Genomic DNA, 20,962 nt, shown 5'->3' on the forward strand with positions numbered 1-20,962 from the left:
TTCTCACCATTAATAACTTCTCGTTCGACTCCACCCACTTCCTCCAAGTCCAAGGCATAGCTAGGGCCACTGCTTGGGCCTGTGTGTTTGTCGGGTACTTTGAAAAATCCCTGTTTCAGGTGTACACTGGCCCAATCCCTGAACTCTTATCTCCATTACATTTTTTGATGGCATCGGTGCGACCTCCTGCACCCATGCAGAACTCATGGACTTCATCAACTTCACCACCGATTTCCATCCTGCACTCAAATTTACTTGGACCAACTCCAACACCTTCCTCCTCTTTCTTGATCTCACAGTCCCCATCGACTATCGACTGACTTCTATTACAAACCCACTGACTCCCACAACTATCTTGACTACACTTCTTCCCACCCTGCTTCCTGCAAAGACTCTATCCCTTACTCCCAATTCCTCCCTCTATGCCCCAAGACGAGGTGTTCCATACCAGGACATCTGAGATGTCCTCATTCTTTAGGGAACGGGGGTTCCACTCTCCCATTATAGATGAAACCCTCACTCATGTCTCCCCGGTACCCCACAGCTCCGCCCTTGCTCCCCCTCTCCCTAGTCGCAATAGAGACAGAGTCCCCTAGTCCTTACCTTTCACCCCATCAGCCGTTGCATACAACACATAATCCTCCAAACTTTTCGCCACTTCCAACGCAATCCCACCACTAGCCTCATTTTCCCATCTTCACCCCTTCTCACCTTCCGCAGAGACCGTTCCCTCCGCAACTCCCTCAGGTACCTTCCCCTGCAACCACCCCCTCCCCAGGTACCTTCCCCTGTAACCGCAGAAGATGCAACACCTGTCCCTATACCGCCTCCCTCGACTCTGTCCAGGGACCCCGACAGTCCTTTCAGGTTAGGCAGAGGTTCACTTGTACCTCCTGCAATATCATCTACTGTATCCGTTGTTCCTGTGCTTAGTCTCGCCGATGTAGAGAAGTTGACATCTGGAAAAGCGGATGCAGTAGATGAGGTTGGAGGAGGTGCAAGTGAACCTCTGCCTCGCCTGGAAAGACTGTTTGAGTCCTTGAATGGAGTCGAGGGGGGAGGTAAAGGGACAGGTGTTACATCTCCTACGGTTGCAAGGAAAAGTATCTGGGGAGGCAGAGGTTCATTTGCACCTCCTCCAACCTCATCTACTGCATCCGCTGTTCCAGGTATCAACTTTTCTACATCGGCAAGATCAGGCTCGGCGATCATTTCGCTGAACACCTCCACTCAGTCCGCATTAACCAAGCTGATCTCCCGGTGACCCAGCACTTCAAGTCCCCCTCCCATTCCCAATCTGACCTTTTGGCCCTGGGCCTCCTCCATTGTCAGCACAAATTGGAGGAACAGCATCTCATATTTCACTTGGGTAGTTTACACCCCAGTGGTATGAAAATTGACTTCTCTAACTTCAGGTTATAGAATACCCCTGCTTTCTTTCTCCATCCCTCCTCTTTCCCAGTTCTCCCACTAGTCCTACTGTATCCGCCTACATTCTTTCTTTGTCCTACCCCCTCCCCTAACATCAGTCTGAAGAAGGGTCTCGACCCAAAACATCGCTAATTCCTTCTCTCCATAGATGCTGGAGTTACTCCAGCATTTTGTGTACACAGATCTTTCTGTTCTCGGTCTCCTCCATTGTCAGAGTGAGGCTAAACGCAAATTGGAGGAACAGTATCTCATATTTTGCACGGGCAGCTTACAGCCCAGTGGTATGAATATTGATTTCTCTCACTTCAGGTAGCCCCGGCATTCCCTCTCACTCTCCCTCTATCCCTTCCCAATCGAAGTCGCACTGGCTTCTCGTTTTCACCTAACAGCTAACAATGTCCAGTTTCCTTTATCATCGTTACTTTTTTGCAAATCTTTTATTCATTGTTCTTTATCTCTCTACATCATCACCTGTATCTCTCGTGACTTTTCGGGTCAAGACCCTTCTTCAGACTGATGTCGGGAGAGGGGGGGTGGGAAAAAGAAAGGAAGAGGCGTAGACAGTAGGCTTGTGGGAGAGCTGGGAAGGGGAGGGGAATGATGGAGAAAGCAAGGACAACCTGAAATTGGAGAAGTCAATGTTCATACCGCTGGGATGTAAACTTCCCAGCGAAATATGAGGTGCTGTTCCTCCAATTTGCGCTGGGCCTCACTCTGGCAATGGCGGAGGCCCAGGACAGAAAGGTTGGATTCGGAATGGGTGGGGGAGTTGAAGTGCTGAGCCACCGGGAGATCAGGTTGGTTATTGCGAACTGAGCGAAGGTGTTGGGCGAAGCGATCACCAAACCTACGCTTGGTCTCACCGATGTAGAGAAGTTGACATCTGGAACAGCGGATGCAATAGATGAGGTTGGAGGAGGTGCAGGTGAACATCTGCCTCACCTGCAAAGACTGCTTGGGTCCTTGGATGGAGTCGAGGGGGGAGGTCAAGCTACAAATGTAGCATTTCCTGTGGTTGCAAGGGAAAGTACCAGAGGAGGGGGTGGTTTGGGTGGGAAGGGACGAATTGACCAGGGAGTTATGGAGGGAACGGACTCTGCGGAAAGCAGAAAGGAGAGGAGATGGGAAGATGTGGCCAGTGGTGGGATCACGTTGGACGTGGCGAAAATTTCTGAGGGTTATATGTTGTAAGCGACGGCTGGTAGGGTGGAAGGTGAGGACAAGATGGACTCTGTCCTTGCTATGAGTAGGGGGATGTAGAGTGAGAGCAGAGCTGCGGGATATAGAGGAGACCCTGGTGAGAGCCTCATCTACAATAGAAGAGGGAAACCCCCTAAAGAAGGGTAAGGTGCGAAACCGAAACATCAAAGCCGACTTGTCTTCTATTCACCCGGTAATCTCACACGTCTGAACGTAGAATGGAGTAGGTGTTGAGTGGGCCTGGTGTTGGGTATGCGAACAGCATTGGAACAATTACAACCTGACTGTTGGACACTAACCTGGGAGAGAATGCTGACATAATTTGCTCGTCCTGCACAAGGATTCGGTGATTTTTGTGGAGAAAATATTGGTGATATCTTTCCAGTGCTGATGTGACTGCTGGTGTTAGAAGCCCAAGTTTCAGAAGCACAGAATGGAGAAACGAAATCTGCCGCCAGTGGAAGCAGCGGGTGGCGTTTTGTATAGTGGAGTGGGTTAGTAGAAGTTTGTTGGCTCGTGGATGCTGTGCAAAGTTAATCTTCTCTTATGCTTTTAAAAATAAATTTGCAATGACTTGAAGCTCAGCATTCAACTCGCACAAATATATCATCTGCACATTGCGACTCAACAAGTGAGGTGAGGACAATGTTGATAGGTTGAATAATTCATCATTCTTCCTAAGGTAGACACAAAGCTGGAGTAACTCAGCGGGTCAGGCAGCATCTCTGGAGAGAAGGAATAGGTGACATTTTGGGTGGAGAACCTTCTTCAGACTGGTTGGGGATAAGGGAAACAAGAGATATAGGTGATGATGTAGAGAGATAAAGAACAATGAAGTTGACCTGTAGAGATTAAGGAAGCCCATTTATGTATATTTAATATGAAAACAGTAATTTATGGGATCCAGTTGTATTTGATCTTAATTAAATCGCCACGTGGATTTTTTCGATCTAAATTTTCAATATCCGTAACTGCAATCTTTTTCATACTTATCATATTACTAGAATATACTTTCAGTTTAATTTTGACACCTCTGTGATGGAAAATTGTAAGTTCAAGCATTGGTTTGATAATTTTACAAGGACAGATATTCCACTGCAGTAATAAACAAGTTCTGTCTAGTTGGAGATGTTTATCTCAGGTTAAATGTTCGACTCGTCCTCCATTTGTCTTTGCAAATAGATGTAAAGACTGCCTGCCATTGTTGCAGAAAGAATGAGGATGTATTCTAGGCCAAGATTTATTCTGCAACTAATATTGATGAATATATATTGATGAATGATAATATAGTATCCGATGATTAATTTTACTGCACATTATTAATTGTAAAGACATAATTCCTTGCTCATCTCTCATTGACATCCTGAGAAATTTCTGTAGATAAATAATGTTGTGCATCCTGTACATATTGAACTGTCTCAGCATGTAATCATGGTACCTCAAAATTAAGTGGTAATTTATAATTAAAATAAGAATTTTGAAACTTGCAAGTCCTAAGTCCAATTGGTGCTGTAATCAAGTGGAAGTGCACAGGTCCTCAAGATAATTTTTTTTTCAGTTTCAGTAGCTTTTTCAATAGCTTGTTTCCATTTCAGTTAATCAATTCCTGGACCTGCATCTAAAAGATGGCCTCTATCAGAACCAAAACCTTACTTAAGTAACAAATTAAATTCAGTCCTTTGTGGTGATGAATTCACTGTCATTTATTGAAAGCAAACTAAAAAGATGATGAATAGGATTGAGGGGAAAAAATGCAAAAATACCTCGGAATTTTGTGTAAATCTTTAACTCTGTTTTTAAAATTAGAAATAATTTGGCCCACATTTGTATAAGTTAATTTTCAGGGCTAGAGTTTGTTTGGCAATAATTATTATCAGCGTTCAAGGGCAAAACTGTTTACTTGATGGACATCGAAACAACACCCCCAATTCTGTTAGTCCTTGCTGTCTCCTCCCCTTCCTCAGCTCCCCTGCTGTCTCCTCCCACCCTCCAGCCTTCTGGCTACTCCTCCTTTTCCCTTTCTTGTCCCCACCCACCCCCACCCCCGATCAGTCTGAAGAAGGGTTTCGGCCCGAACGTTGCCTATTTCCTTCGCTCCAGAGATGCTGCTGCACCCGCTGAGTTTCTCCAGCTTTTCTGTGTAACCCTCAATATTCAATCCATCTGCCATTGGTGTTTTGCGACTTGGTTGTGTGCCTTCAACAACATATACAAATCTATTTTGACAGATCCCCTCGAATGTTAACCTTGCCTACTAGGGAGCAGAATGGCAGCAGGCGCAAGGAGATGCAACCATCAGTAAATTCCATGTCAAATTCAACAGATCCTGACTCACAAATTATGATGAAGGTAGACACAAAATGCTGGAGTAACTCAGCAGGTAAGGCAGCATCTCTTCTGACCCAAAACGTCGCCCATTCCTTCTCTCCAGAGATGCTGCCTCACCTGCTGAGTTACTCCAGCATTTTGTGAATACCTTCGATTTAAACAGTTATGCAGTTCTTTCTTACAAATGATGACTTTCTTTATCACTTGGTCTAAATCCTGCACTTCCTTATTCAATGGCATCGTGGAAGTTCCATAAGAAGAATGACTTAAAACATTGAAAACGTTGGTTGATCACCACCTTTCCAAGGGTATAGAATGGGCTGTAAATGATTTTACTGTGTCATTCATAATTTATATTCAGATAATTTATTGTAATCTTGATTTGTGGAAATTTTTAATGGTATGTTTCGAATATTTGTGGTTTACTTCCTTGTGAATGTCAAAAGCGTATAGCTGAAAATAATATGAGAACTAGCATTCTAAATCTAGGCAATATTCTTAAACAGTTATTTAAAATTTCTAATGGCAGGCTCGTGAATTATATAATTCAATTGCAGATTACGAAGCATATAAATAAAACATTTTTATTTCTGCATGATTGATTTCAAAAATTAATCTGCATGTTTTGGGAGCCCTGGGTATTCTGAACCTCCACCAAAATAATTGCATGTTGAGATTGGGAGGAATTATAATTGTGGAGGAGTGGCGTGCCACTTTAAATTTTCTACAGCTCAAAGCATGTACTGCTTTTTCTACTGGCCCGCTCTGAATTGTTTTAGTAATTAGCCTCTTGCTACTCTGAAGTTTTACCGTTTTGCCGATTGTTGTCTCTGCAGCAGTACAGAGATTTAAAATTATCACTGTACCATTGATTACTGAAGCTGGATATTATTTTTTTTAAACTACCTGGAAAATGCAACTCAAAGAATATTAACTTGCTTTAAGAGCTTTGTTGTGTATTTTACCACTGCTAAATGTGAAGGAAAAGGTTTTTTTCCTGCAAATATTTATTGGTGTAGTTAATGTAAATGTTACAGTTAAGATGTATTTTGATGGTCTATGTAGGACCATTGGGCCGTATTTCGGATAATGTGTACAGTTCGTCATGGGCATATTGAGATCCCGTTTGAAGTCCTCTCCCCAGTCCCACAACAACCTGTCTGTCCTTGGCCTCCTCCATTGTTGGGGGGAGGCCAAATGGAAACTAGAGGAACAACCTCACCTATTCTTTCTTGGTAGTCTACAATTAGACCACATGTACATTGAATTCACTCATTTTAGGTAACCTGAACAGTCCTTCCCTAAGCTTGGGCACCGTCTGATTCACCTCTACCCCATTGTGGATGTTGTCTATGGAACTGATACAATGTATTTCTGAGAACTATATTTTGAACTCTGTATTTTCCCCTTTGTTCTAATAGTTATGCTCAAGTTTGACGATTATATTTATGTATAATATTAACTGATCTGATTGGGTAGCATGCAAAACACAGCTTTCACTGTACCTTGGTACACATGACATAATAAACCTCAACCTAAACTGGCTCCCCCTCAGTCTCTCTATCCATCCAGTCCCTCTTTCCCACAAGCAGCTCGTCCTTTCTTACACAGCTTCTTCCCCGCCTATTCCATCTGTTCATGACCCACACACTCCTGGGTCCCCACCCACCACTGTTCCCAACTGCCTACCCCACCTCCATTATTTGCACCCATAGTCTACCTTCCTTTCCCATCAGATTCCTTCATCTGCAGCCCCTGGTTACCTGCACCAATCATGCCCCAGCCTCTATTGTTATCTCTGCCCCTCTATTCCCCAATCCGATTCCATCCACTGCTCCTCACCTGAGTACATCTATTGTATGCCAGCTCCTGCCCCTCACTTCACCTCTGTACTCTCAATCCAGAGTGAAGAATCTCCACCCCAAAAATGTCAACTGTTCACTTCCTTCCACTGATGCTGCCTGACCTGCTGAGTTCCTCCAGCAGATTTAGTTTTTTTTTGCTGTTGATTAGTGTTATTGCTGCTTGGGGTACCATACTATGTTTACATTGATTGCCGTGTATTTTAGAACATCCAGAAGACATGAAAGGTGTAGATTTCTTGAAAGTTTTGCACTGGCAACAAGGTGATCCAGTCAATTAAATAAGTAAATTGCTGCAAAAAATATCAAGTGATTCAGCAGGTTGGTTGTGAAACAATGAACTCTTTCAAAGCACCAGAAAGCTAATAACGAAGTCCCAGCAGTCAGAAAATCCTTATTCTCCAGGGAGAGGTGGAGCAGAAGCAAATGGTCCAATAAACATAATGAAAAAAACATGCATAAACAGCAATTCAAGTTGTATTCGTTGCTTATATCAATGAAACTTGTGGACTTTGATATGTCTACAAACTTACATCAATAGTAGTTTTCGCAGTAAACAAGCTATTTATTCCCAGTGGAGAAGTGATAGATTGCAGTCAAAGATATCTTGAATGAGATTGCCACAGGCTTGGTTTAAAAAGTTACATAGAACAGAAATGCTGTTTCTCTTGTCATAGACATTTTTTTAGCTATTTAACATGTATCAGTGGGATTGACATTAAAATTATGCTATTACATCAGAACTATATCAGATTTTCAATGTTGTAAAAGAGGCACGTAATATTAACAATGATATCATAATGCAAAACATAATTCTATCTTGAAGTCATACATAGAACAAATTTGGAAGAAATGGACAATTTCTATTATGGAATAAAGTGCTCATTTACAAACAAATTCTGCATTAGTACATTTTCCTGCTGGTTTAGCCATTAGCTTCACAATAAAACAGCTTAGACCAGGTGAACTTTCATCTTTATTGCCTGGCTTTAAACATCACAAAGTTATGGGGCTGTCCCACTGTATGAGCTAATTCAAGAGTTCTCCCGAGTTTCCCCTGATTCGAACTCGGAGAATTACGGTAATAGCTGCTCGTGGGTACTCGGGGCTCTCGTGGACATTTTTCAACGTGAAGAAAAATCTTTACGAGTCTTCACGAACTTACCGCGTTTCCCGAGTACCTGTTACGTTAGCGTTACGAGCCGCTAAGAGACATCCCGAGCTCCGACGTACCCGCAACGTACATTCTACGTGCTTACCACGAGTTTGATTTTTTTTTAAACTCGGGAGAGCTCTTGGGTAAATCATAAGAAATCTTTATCAGAGACTTATGTCATAAATCAGATTGACAAGATTGTATAGCAGAAGAATTTTACAGAAATCGATACATGTGAACACCAATCTTCCTTGTGGCTGAATAAATTTCCATTAAGCTCAAGAACACAAGATTTGTGGTAAAATTCAATGTATTTTTGGTTATTTAATTCCCTCTTAATGGCAAAAGTCTATCTGAAACCTGTTGAGAGAATAGTCCAGACCGTCAGCCATGATATAGCAATGAAGGTGATAATAGGTAGTCAGAAAACATTTGCTTACAATGCATTCCATGACCAGTTTGCATGAATAAAATGCTTATTGCTATTCATTCATGGTCGGATGATGCAGCACCAATTAAATAGAAAGATATCAATTTAAAAGGTTGCACACAGCAACACTGGTACACCGAAGTATGTAAACTGTAAAACAGTATTTAGACTGTGTTGTTGATATAACTTTACTGCTCTGTTCAATATACATCTACATTTGATCAATCAAATCTGTAGCCAAAGGACTGCATCTCCTCATTTACTATTGAAAACTCTCTGTATTTGTAACTTAGCTAAAATGTTAGTTGTTTATTTTCATTAATATTTGGCCAAAAAAATGCATGGATCACTCCAGTGGCATAAATGTGCCAGGGCAGGCACAAGCATGTCTCAATTCTCACTAAACTATATATAACTATCAAGATCACAGATTTGTGTAGCTGCAATGTCTGGTGTACTGTTTTGGGTTGGATTGGGAGAAAGTCCATGACTCAAGGGTTTGCTCTGAACTTGTTAATGTTCATGAATTGGTGGTGATAGCAGGTCGAAGCCTGGATGTCTAGGCACACTAGCTTTGGTCATCAGTCCAGTGATGAGCTGAAATGCCCAAGAGCAACAGATTGTTTTAATAATGTCATTTAGATGATTTGGTGAATTTGCGAAATAAAATGCATGAGCAGACTTTGGCAATCAAAATACAAGAACTTATTAAAAAAGAACTTGACAAATGTGAGCTTGTTTGTTTACCTTAATTATTGCTGGGGCGAATTGTGCAGAAGGTAAAGAAACCTCTTTGTAACATAACATCTTGCAGCTGCAGTATGCTTCCTGATGCTGCCATTTATTAAGTAAATTCAATATGTTAACTCTCAAGGCAATTTCATGAATTTGAGACAGGCTTCAAACTGTCCTGCAACTTAAGGAATTGCCCTGGAGCTTGAAAGCAATCCCTCAAGACTTTCAAGTCAAAAATAAGGGCACACGATAAATTCTCTATTGAGCAACTACTAAATCTTTGTTCTTTACTTTGGTTTTTGTGTCCATTTTTAAGAACAAAAAATTCCGTGGCATAATGTCTTTCATGTTCCTTAACTGTTTCGCATGATAACATTTAAAAAAAAACTAGCAGGTATGTAGTGATGCCAAATCAAATAAAAATAATGTAAATTGTACCGTGTAAAACTGAATTATCCAGAAAATTCTTATCTTAGAAGATTGTTAATTAAGATATGCTTCAAAGCCTAAGTTTTCCTACTAAAACCCAAAGTTTGTCAGATTGTTGCTTCTTTCTTATTTACAAGGTAATCTGCTGTTATGCTCATGGTGAGTTAGGCTCATTATTGTTGCCAGCAGAACTGAACACATTTACGCTGATGAATGGTGTGTGTGAAATTAAAATATGAATTTCTGATTAGATTGCTCCTTATCCTTGTATGAACAGGAGTGTTACAGCATGTACTTGCATTTACTCTCAGGCTAAGATGAAGTCGTCTTTAGTCATTTTTGCTTGACTAACTGTTCTTAGATCAAGGAATATTTTTGAAAATAGAGCTTTGCAGATTGAAAGGTATAAATGTTCAGCTGCATTTTATGAGGGCCCAGCATTCCTGGACAACTCTATCGATCTGCTTTGCGAAAATATTTGTAGACAAGTGCAGTATCTCTATGAAAGACACTGTTTTTATATTTCAAAATTTATATTTTTTTAATGTGAGTTATTTCTGTTGGACACAGAAAAAAATGCTAAATAATAAAGGGACAAGGAACGGCAGATGCTGGAATTTTGCATAGAATACAAATGGCTGGAATAACTCAGCGGGTCAGGCAGCATCTCTGGAGAGAATGAAGAACTGACATTTCTGTTCGGGACCCTTCTAAATATAAGTAGCTGAGGCTTTATCAGTGTGATATTTGCAGGAGATGCCAACAAATAACTTAAAAAAAAATGAAAGCTCTATAGAACTGTAATAGGACAAGAAACTAGCCATAACTATGGATTCACAATAAATGCTAATGAAAGCTGGTGAAAACCTAAGGGGATATAAGGACAGATCTTATCCATTGTATATTTGTGTATGGTCATAAATAAGATGGTTTCATAAATGGGGTGGGCATTCATGATGCACACAAAAACAGGAAATTCCCAACTTCTTTTCCCAGCCTTCTGAGTTTGTCTTAGCACATCTCAAACCACCAAATTTTTCTTCAGCATCTTTAAATCAGTAGTGAAGAGAAAATAATGTAAACTCTGGATCACGACTGAATTTTGCCCATTATTGCTCAGTGGCAGGAGCATCTCATTTTGAATATCTTGCCATCACTTCAACACATCTAGCCTCTGGGATGCAGCTCTCTGAGGGTTGCCATAGCTAATAAGGCATAGGTGAAAATCTTAGCTTCCTTAAGCTGTGAATTAAATGAATGCAATCAGGCAAGCTTCCTGAGGAGTGACAATGAATCATCACTTAACCCACTTGCAGTGCCCTTTGCTTGCAAGAGTTAGTATGAAATGACCAGTTTATCTCAGATTGATGAATAAATGGAACAGTGGCTGGTTTCCAAGGGGATGGGGACCGAAGTCTATCAATAGTAAATTATTAGAGTCCAACCATGGCTTATGTTTGATATTTGGAGATGACTAATTATAATGGATGGTGTTTGGAATGGTTGGAAACTTATTTATTTTCAGTTGATACTATTATATTTCTGTTACTATTTAGATTACAGGATGGCATGTTGTCATTCATAAACGAATCCCACTTGGGCAGACGATTTGTGCCCTCAGTTAAAGTAGTACTGAATGTAGGAAGGAACTGCAGTTTCTGGTTTAAACCAAAGATAGACACAAAAAGCTGGAGTAACTCAGCGAGACAGGCAGTAACTCTGGAGAGAAGGAATGGGTGACTTTTCGGATTGAGACCCTTCTTCAGACTTCAATTTTATAACTGTTTAAAATTATTTCTGTCGTTGTAATTAAAGCATTTTAAATTTTGGTGTTAAATTTGGTGAGGTCCTCTTTAAAAGGGGAGGAAATGTTTCGCCACCCTAAAATAAAAGTTGTTTGACAATAAATAAATTAGTTAAAACTAATTTTCTTAGTGTAAGGAATAAAAAAAGCTGCATGACAACAAACAATTTAAAATGTATAGTTTCCATAATTCGTTATCCTGAGTTCACATCAAATCTTGTCTTTAAGTTGTCACTTGTATTATAGTCTGCAACTATGGAAACGAAAGCCATATTTCTCTTGTTGCTGCATCTTTTTTTTCCCTCAGTCTTTCAAACTCTCCTTTAATTTGATAATAATAAGGCAGCTCTTCTGCCTATTGTTAAGCAATTCGCTGTGGTAATATTATGTTCAGGTTGTGAATGGAATTGGATCAGTAAGACTACAATAATTATAATTATCCTTTGACGGAACAGTATCCTTTGGGGAAGGTCAGAAAATCACTAATTTATAAAATGTGTCTAAAGACATGGCTTTTAAAACAAGATCCTTACTTTCTTGTCTCTTTGCATGACATCTTAAGACAGCCCAGCTTATGTCTGGCCTGTTGGGACATCTTGGCCTCGAGAACTGCCCTATTTGCATGTTCAGTTAACATGATTCTGTTCAAGCTATCATTAAGCATTTCAAACTGCATTTCAAACTACATTCTCCATCACTTCTCATGAATTTTCTGTTCCTACTAAATAATTGGTTAATTGGGTTTAATGTCAAAATCAGATCTTCACCAGAGATGCAAGAGGCTTATTCTTTATTCCACAGATGTGTGTCCTAGGATCATGAAGGCGATTCAATAGCCCTACAGAATCTTACGAGATAAGGTTAGCTGATTATATAATGAGAAGGGTTCACATCGTTTTCCACTTTTTTATAATCCTTGGGAGGCAAAGTGTCCAGACTGGAATATGGCTAAATACTTTGTTGATCAATGTTGGTTTTAAAAATGTTCAACTTTAACTGAGGGCCTCAACGATGAAATCTTAAGCAGCAAGTAAACAATTCCCGACATTCATAGTCTTCTGCTGAAGAGATGCTGTGCACCAGTTTAACCAATCCAGATGCCGGGTCTCAACCCGAAACATTGACTTGACCTTCTTGCCTCCACAGACGCTGCATAATCTGCTGAGTAGTTCCAGCATTCTGTTTTTGTTTTAGATTCATTCGCACTCACTGTCGTGCATCCTTACTCATAGAGTTGTACAGTAAACACAGATCCTTTAGTGTCTATGCCAACCTTCATGCCTATCTAAACTATTTCTGCGTATCTGCATTAATTCCATATGCTTTGCTCATTAAAGTACCTGGCCAGATGCTGCTTAAAGGTCTTTACTCTTCCTGCTTCCTCTGATAACAATCTTTCTATGGAGCAATTACCCCTCTAATGCCTGTTAAACCTTCTCCCACTCATCTTAAACATATATCATCTCACTGTAGATGCCCATACTATGGGAAACAGACTTACAGGGAATTGCAGGTGATCATTCCAGAATTTCGCAGTGCACATGTTCATTGAATGTTCACCTCTATTATATCTGATAATCTAACCTGCGTTGTCCCTATTTTTACAAATAAACTTAAAATCTGAACAAGAATTGGAATCTGTTAAATATTTCAATAAATACTCACTAATTAAATAATTGAGTTCCAATTTATTTCCCAGCTGAAAGGTTGTTGAGAAAATTAGAAACATTCCTTTTCTCCTTCCAACATTCCAGACATCCTCCGGCAGCTCGTTCCATACACCCACCACCCTTTGCGTGAAAAAGTTACCCCTCAGATCCCTTTTAAATATTCCTATATTCCTTAGAAATATAGTGCTTTTTGAATGCAGAAACTGAAGTTGAACTTCTTTGCATTGATTTTCCCCACCCTTGTCAAAGAAATAAATGTTTCCATTTCAGAATATTCAAAATAAACACTGATCAGTGCAGTACAATACACATTGTAAACTCATCTAAATGGGATGGTTAATATATACTGTCAGGTGTAAATGGCAAATGTTTCTAAATTTCTCAACACCCTTTCAGCTGGGAAATAAATTGGAACTCAATTATTATAACTCGAACTATTTATTGGGAGATATCAGTAAGTTTGTATCCCTTCAGAGAATGGAGTTTTGGTGTAACAGGTCAAATTCAAGGTCTGAAGAAGGGTCACAACCCAAAATGTCACCTATCCATGTTCTCCAGGAATGCTGCCTGACCCGCTGAGTTACTCTAACACTTTGTGTCTTTTCTGTGTAAAGCAGTATCCTCACTTCCCTGGTTCTTCAAATTCAGGATGCCCTGCAGCAACCATAAGGAATTTGTGATGTATTTTCTGTTTTCTCATTAAGTTGGTGTTGACAAGAAATTGAATGTGCATGTCCAACAAGTAATTATACATTTTCTTTCCAGAATTTAGCAGTGCACATGCTCATTAAACAATAACCTCTATTATATCTGATAATGCAAGCTGATCTGTTCCTATTGGTTACAAATGAACATTGAATCTGAAACAGAATTGGAAACTGTTATGAAGTCATAGAGTCATACAGTGTGGAAATAGGCCCTTCAACCCGACTGAACATGTCCTGTCTACAGTAGTCCCACTTATAGAATAGAATAGAATAGAATAGAATAGTTTCTTTATTGTCATTGTAACATGAACCATGTACAACGAAATTTAAAAATGTCAGCCAGTCAGTGCACCATTCAAACATTTCTAAAAGCTGTCGATTTCACAGTGTACCACATTCCCTTAGTATGTCTGGCCCCTCTTTTACTTGGCGGCTACATTTAGTGCTTTTATAGCAGTGGGGTAAAAACTGTTTTTTAGTCTGTCCTTGTCCTTGTAGATCTGTACCGTCTGTATGGCAACAGTTCAAACAGGGAGTGTCCGGGGTGGGAAATGTCCTTTATGATACTCTGGGATTTTTTGGTGCAGCGGGAACTGTGTAAGTCCTCCAAGGTAAGGAGAGGGCAGCCGACAATCCTCTGGGCGTTGTCAATGGCCCTCTGGAGCGCTTTCCTCTGAGCCGCTGTGCAGCTGGTGTACCACACGCATACACAGTATGTTAGTATGCTCTCAATGGAGCACCGATAAAAGGACAGCAGCAGTCTCTGAGTGATGTTATTCTTCCTGAGCACCCTCAGGAAGTGCAGTCTCTGCTGGACCTTTTTCAGCAGCGCAGTGGTGTTCACGCTCCACGTCAGGTCCTCCTCAATATGGATTCCCAGGAAGCGGAAATCCGCCACCCTCTCCACACAGTCCCCTCTGATAGTCAATGGTACCATGTCCGTTTTATTCTTCCTAAAGTCTATTATTAATTCCTTTGTCTTTAAGGTGTTGAGGAGCAGGTTATTTTCTTCACACCACACTGTCAGCTGCTCCGCCTCATCCCGGTAGGCGTACTCGTCCCCCCCGGAGATGAGTCCCACCACCGTAGTGTCATCCGCAAATTTGACAATGGTGTTGCTGTGGTGGGCGGGGGTGCAGTCATGTGTGTAGATGGTGTAGAGCAGGGGGCTCAGTACGCAGCCCTGTGGAGAGCCGGTACTGAGGCTGAGGGCCGTGGATGTATGATGGCCCACTCTGACTCTCTGGCTGCGACCCGACAGGAAGCTATTTATCCACATGCAGGTGGAGTGTGGAAGTCCCAAGTCCCCCAGTTTGTCCACCAGTTTGTGGGGAAGGATGGTATTAAAAGCAGAGCTGTAGTCTACAAAGAGCATCCGCACGTAGCTCCCCCGCTGCTCCAGGTGAGACAGTGCAGCATGGAGAGCTGTGGCTACAGCGTTCTCTGTCGATCTATTCGCTCTGTACGCAAACTGGTGGGGGTCGAAGCTTCGGGGCAGGAGTGATGTGATATGACCCCGGACCAGTTTTTCAAAACACTTCACCACCACTGGTGTGAGTGCGACTGGCCGGTAGTCGTTGAGGCTGGAGATGTTGGTTTTTTTGGGCAAGGGGACTATGGTGGAGGACTTCAGACAGGGTGGAACAGTGGACTGGGCCAGAGACTGGTTAAAAATCCTCGTCCAGACTCCAGCCAGCTGGTCTGCGCAGTCCTTCAACACGCGTCCAGAGACGCCGTCAGGTCCAGTAGCCTCTGGACCTGATGGCGTCTGGATATGGGCCAGACTTACCTGCGTCTGGCCCATATCAATCGAAACCTGTCCTATCCATGTACCTGTGTAATTACTTCTTCAACGTTGCGATAGTCCCAACCTCCTCCGGCAGCTCGTTCCATACACCCACCACACTTTGCATGAAAAAGTTACCCCTCAGATCCCTTTTAAATCTTTTCCCCCACCTCAATTCCCCCACCCTGGGCAAGCGACTCTGTGCGTCCACCTGATCTATTCCTCTCATGATTTTACACACCTCTATAAGATACCCTCTCATCACCCTGCGCTCCAAGGAATTTTACCCTCTCATCACCCTGCGCTCCAAGGAATAGAGTCCAAGCCTGCTCAACGTCTCTCTATAGCTCAGACCCTCAAGTCCTGGCAACATCCTTGTAAATCTCCTTTGTACTCTTTCCATCTTAACAACATCTTGTTAAATATGGCACCAGACTTAAACACTTGAGATCTGGCCCTCTGAAGCATGCCTCACGCTGCCTCAGCAAGGCCAGCAGCATAGTCAAGGATGAGTTGCACCCTAGCCATTCCCTCTGCCCCCCTCTCCCATCAGGCAAAAGGTAAAAATGCACATCACCAGATTCAGGGACAGTTTCTTTCCAGCTGTTATCAGGCAACTGAATCATCTTACTACAACCAGAGAGCAGCGCTGAACTATCTACCTCATTAGTGGCCATCGGGACTATCCTTGATTGGACGTTGCTGGCTTTACCTTGCACTACATGTCATTCCCATATCATGTATCTACACATTGTAAATGGGTCGATTGTAATCATTGTATTGTCTTTCTGCTGACTGGTTAGCACGCAACAAAAGCTTTTCATTGTACCTCAGTACACGTGACAATAAACTAAGCTGAAACTAAACTAATATGGACCTCTTGGTTCATCCAAGGCTCCTGGTTGGGGTACATTTGGATGGTTTTTGTGGGAACAAACTGTTCAGGCATTTCCTTATGAATCTGTTAACAACTACGGTGTATTCATTCAGGTCTTTTGCCGATTCCTTGAATTACCAGTTATAAGGACTGATTCCAAGCAGGCCTGGAGTCGTTCCTCTGCCTTCCCTAACCAGCTCTGTGCAGTCCTCACAGCTGTAGGTGGTGCTCTTCAGTTGCTGCCTAAGACGGTGCACAGCCAAGTGGTTGGATTTCCCAAAGTGAGGGCGAGGATGGAGCTCTGATGGTGGTGAAGCAGTGGTCGAGCGTATTTGATACTCTGGTGCTGCAGGGCATGTGCTGGTGGTAGTTAGGGAGGGATCTCCTCAGGCTGGCTTTGTTGAAGTACCCAGCTCTGATTGAAAAGGCATCAGGTACACTGACTTGTGTTTATTGACCATGGCGTGCAGCTCCTCCAGTGCTAAATGAATGGCTGCCTAGGGTGGAATGTAGATTGGTGGTCATGATGATGGAGGTGAATTCCCTTGGTAGGTAGAAGGGATGACACTTAACCTCCAGCTTTTTCAGGTGCGGAGACCAGAGGTTGGCCAGGACTGCTACATCTGATCACTACAAAGAGTTTACCATGAGGCAGATGTCATAGCCTCTCCCTTTTTCCTGTGCTTCTGTACTGTACATGCGATGGATGTTATGTTTCTCTCCTTATAAAACTAAAATGATCAAAATTATTGAATCGTCTTATCAAACTAAAATGAACAAAATGATTCCATTCTGTATAAATACCCTTTCAAAATATTCTTTACAGTAGCTTATTGAGCAAAAACTATTTTTCATCGGTAATATAAACAAAATAAGCACATTAAAGCATTTGAAATAGTGTAGAGACTGCTAATAAAACTATAACCACATGCTTGTTGATTGTGTTCTAATTACAGTGGACTGTTTCAATGAAAAAAATAATGTTGTTTGCAGGTGACTGTAATAAACTGCTGGCCCTAGGAAAACAATTTTGAGCTTCAAAGGAATTTCTTAGCCTGAAGGCAGGAGCCTATGTGTCTATCAGATTTATGCAACGCTCAGGGGAGACTGAAAAGACTCTTAGGAAATATAAAATTTTAGCCTTTACCTTTTGAATTCCATTCCATTCATGAGTTATCAATTCTGCCACAGTTAATCTGCTTTCAAATTCACGCTATTTTACTGACCTGAGGCAAAACGTCATTAATTAAACATTCTCAAACTGAAATTGTGTGAAATATATTACTGTACAATTCCTGTCTTTGAGAACCGACACTTCCTGAAAATTCCGTTTCCATGGGCAACCAGTCAGCTTTTGAACTAAATGTACTTCCTGTCTTGGTGTGTTACTTAAAAATGTCCATGTAAAGGATGGAGCATTTCTTGTTGCTTGTGGACATTGCATTGTGTGATATTTAACTCTGAAATGCAATTGTCCAGGCTTGAAAATTATTATTTTACTTGTTTAAAAAAAGCAGTTAGAGAATTTTTGACAAAACCCGATATTATATAAATGTGCTTTATTAAATCAATTTTCCATTCTTGTTAATATTTCATTTCATATTCATTAATTAACTTTAACAACGAGTGAAAATTTGTGCAGTGTTGAAATTAAGATAATAAATCTGAACTATATACAGTTAAAATATCTGACTGCAAGATTGTGAATAATTTTTAATGTAAGGCTGGAATTTTTTTTTTAATAGTCCCTACAGGTGAAACAAATGACATAAATTTGTGATGAACATTGAGCATCTCATTTACATAAAACTTCACTATTTAATGGGAATTGTGGTGCTGAAGGTATGAGTATATTTAAAGTTCAGCTTTACTACTTGGATTAAATTGAATTCATCTGCTGTCCAGCTGTGAACCTGCCTACTTGACCCAAACTCCTGTAATGTTAACTTGATTGGCTCATTTCCGTACTGCCTTTAACTTTGCCTGGGCCCCATTTATTCTTTGAAAACCTGGAATAGATTCCTGTCGAGCAGCTACTTGCAGCAGACTGAGTACATGTTTTAGTTTAATACTTGGAAGACAATGGTAAAAGGCTATATGTACGGTTTATGTACTTGCAGAGAGGCTTAGGCTTGAGATTGAAATATCTGACGTGTTTGTTTTTGCAACAGGATAAACTCAATGCAAATGGACTGGCTCCGGTTCAGGATTTTTTAAAAGCTCAACTTTTGTTCACTGGTCCATAGAATGCTAACAGCATTCAGTTTCCAAATGCAACAAGCTTATCTTCTGTGAGTAGTGTTGAAGTATGACGGTAGCAACAGGCTTGGGCAAGTTTGCATTTTAAAAAAAGTTGTTACAAATTATTGTTTTGCACACTAACCCTAATGAAGAATACTCAGGGGTGAGGAGTTTGATTTGAACAGATTGAAGAAATTATTGGCAAAGAAGCACATAACAAAATGTCAGTTAATAGCAGAAAAATCTCTGGACGTCCATCCTATTACTACAGACTGTTGGGAAGGTCGCGCCTTCAGAGACAACGCAGTCGATCCAGGAGTCGCAACAGGCCAGGCAACAGGGGTAATACGGAGTTATAATATTACATTCTACTGTATGCTGATTCTAGTTGAATCCTGTTAAAACTTCAGTGTTATGAATGTGCAATTATAAACAGAACCGGTCATGCCTCCTGTGATTATATCCCATCTTTTGTAAATCTGTTTTCATTATATTATGTGCTAAAGTAGCATCAGAGAATGTTTGTCTAATTCACATTTCAAGATAAGGATATACTTTATTCCAGTTTTGTTAAACTCAAAGTTCAAATTTATTTCATAGTTAATTTTTATGATGCTAAATGAAGAAAACTAATTCAATTCCATGTAATGTATACTTAAAAGAAACGTGCAATGACTAAAACCTGTTTGTAGAATACTACTTTCTAATACATGTCTTGGTTAATATCTGTTGAAAGGCACCAATTTCGAAATAACAATTTGAAACATAGATCTAAAGCTGGTATTTATCATTATTTAACATCAAACAAATTGGGACTTAAACTTGTACTGGAAACTGCCCAGAGTTCCACACAAACCAACTCTGTTTTATTGATTACTTTCATGTCTTCTATGATCAAAGATATATTTGGCAGACATATAAAGATTTACTGTGTAAATGCATAAACGTTGACTTGACTAAAGCATGGAAGCTGTAAAAAAAACATAACACTTGTCATTTTGTGTACGTGTGTGCTGATTTAGTGAAAGCTTATGGCACCACACAGTAAAAGTCAGGTCACCCAGACACTACTGCTCAAGGGAACTGCCACTGCTGTAGTTAGATCAGTTTGCAGATGCATTTGTTAACTTCACAACAATGGCTTTTAAATAAAAAGTCTGCAGACTTTCAATTGATTTGCAATGCATACTCAGAGTTGAAAGATATTCAAACAGATATCCATATTACAATTGACAGTGCCAGCTTGTATTGAATTATCTGTCATAATGTGTACATCTGCGTGAAGAAAGATCAGTCCCTTTATAAGCCCTAGCTGTTTTGATATAGAAACATAGTAATATAGAAACTAGGTGCAGGAGGAGGCCATTTGGCTCTTCGAGCCAGCATCGGCATTCATTGTGATCATGGCTCATGGTCCCCAATCAATAACCCGTACCTGCCTTCTCCCCATATCCCTTGATTCTACTAGCCCCTAGAGCTCTATCTAACTCTCTCTTAAATCCATCCAGTGATTTGGCCTCCACTGCCCTCTGTGGCAAGGAATTCCACAAATACACAACTCTCTGGGTGAAAAAGTTTTTTCTTACCTCCATCTTAAATGGCCTCCCCATATTAAAAATATCTATTTTATAAGCAATTACTGTTGGTAGAATGGTAAAATTGGCACACATGGCATATTGTCAAAAAAAGTGAAAGCCCATGGAATGCAAAGGAAAGCAGCCCCATATCTCACACCTATTTAACCCCACCTTAAAAATATTCAAGTGTGTAGGAAGGAACTGCAGATGCTGGTTTACACTGAAGGTCTGCCTAAACCTACCTGATCTCCCGGTTGCTAAACACTTTAACTCCTCCTCCCATTCCAGGGCTCTCGCTTAACTGTTGCCAGCTGGGCAACCGTGGCAGCTTTTTAGGTTGCCGAATGACAGTTTAGGTGGTCATTTAAGATGGCTTGTATGACCCGTGCAATAATGTGCTCGGACAAAGTGCGTAGTTACCAGTCGGAATTATACTCAATGAAGCATTCACATATTATTTCTGCTTCAAATAAAGTCACAAACTAAACATATTCACCAATCAAGATATTATATATCCCACAATGACATGCAGCAAAATTATAAGACAGTATCTCAACTCTTTTTACACATTGCAATTAATGCAATTTCTATTAGTTCTTTCCACTTCCAAACAAAAATGTGGTTGGATTATTCAGCATATGATCAACCTGTGTCAATAGATCCTGGACCATGGTAACATATATGCGTACGTATAGTTGTGAAAGTTGCTCATTAAATAACTACAGTACT

The 20,962-nt window shown here is 40.7% G+C and overlaps 1 protein-coding gene across 4 annotated transcripts in view; it reads left to right on the forward strand.

Annotated features, from left to right (window-relative positions):
- Positions 1 to 20,962, forward strand: part of LOC129711830 (disabled homolog 2-interacting protein-like) — a 625,376-nt gene that overhangs the window by 207,459 nt on the left and 396,955 nt on the right. The window contains exon 1 of one of the 4 annotated variants that reach the window (XM_055659774.1): positions 18,401 to 18,998. The exons of the other annotated variants lie outside the window; for them this stretch is intronic. Coding sequence (XP_055515749.1) covers positions 18,878 to 18,998 — 121 coding nt within the window. The 5' untranslated portion in view covers positions 18,401 to 18,877. Of the gene's footprint in view, positions 1 to 18,400; positions 18,999 to 20,962 lie in introns of those variants that run through there. 4 annotated transcript variants of the gene reach the window in all.

This window comes from Leucoraja erinacea, chromosome 31 (genome assembly GCF_028641065.1).
Source record: "Leucoraja erinacea ecotype New England chromosome 31, Leri_hhj_1, whole genome shotgun sequence".
Classification (NCBI taxonomy): domain Eukaryota; kingdom Metazoa; phylum Chordata; class Chondrichthyes; order Rajiformes; family Rajidae; genus Leucoraja; species Leucoraja erinaceus.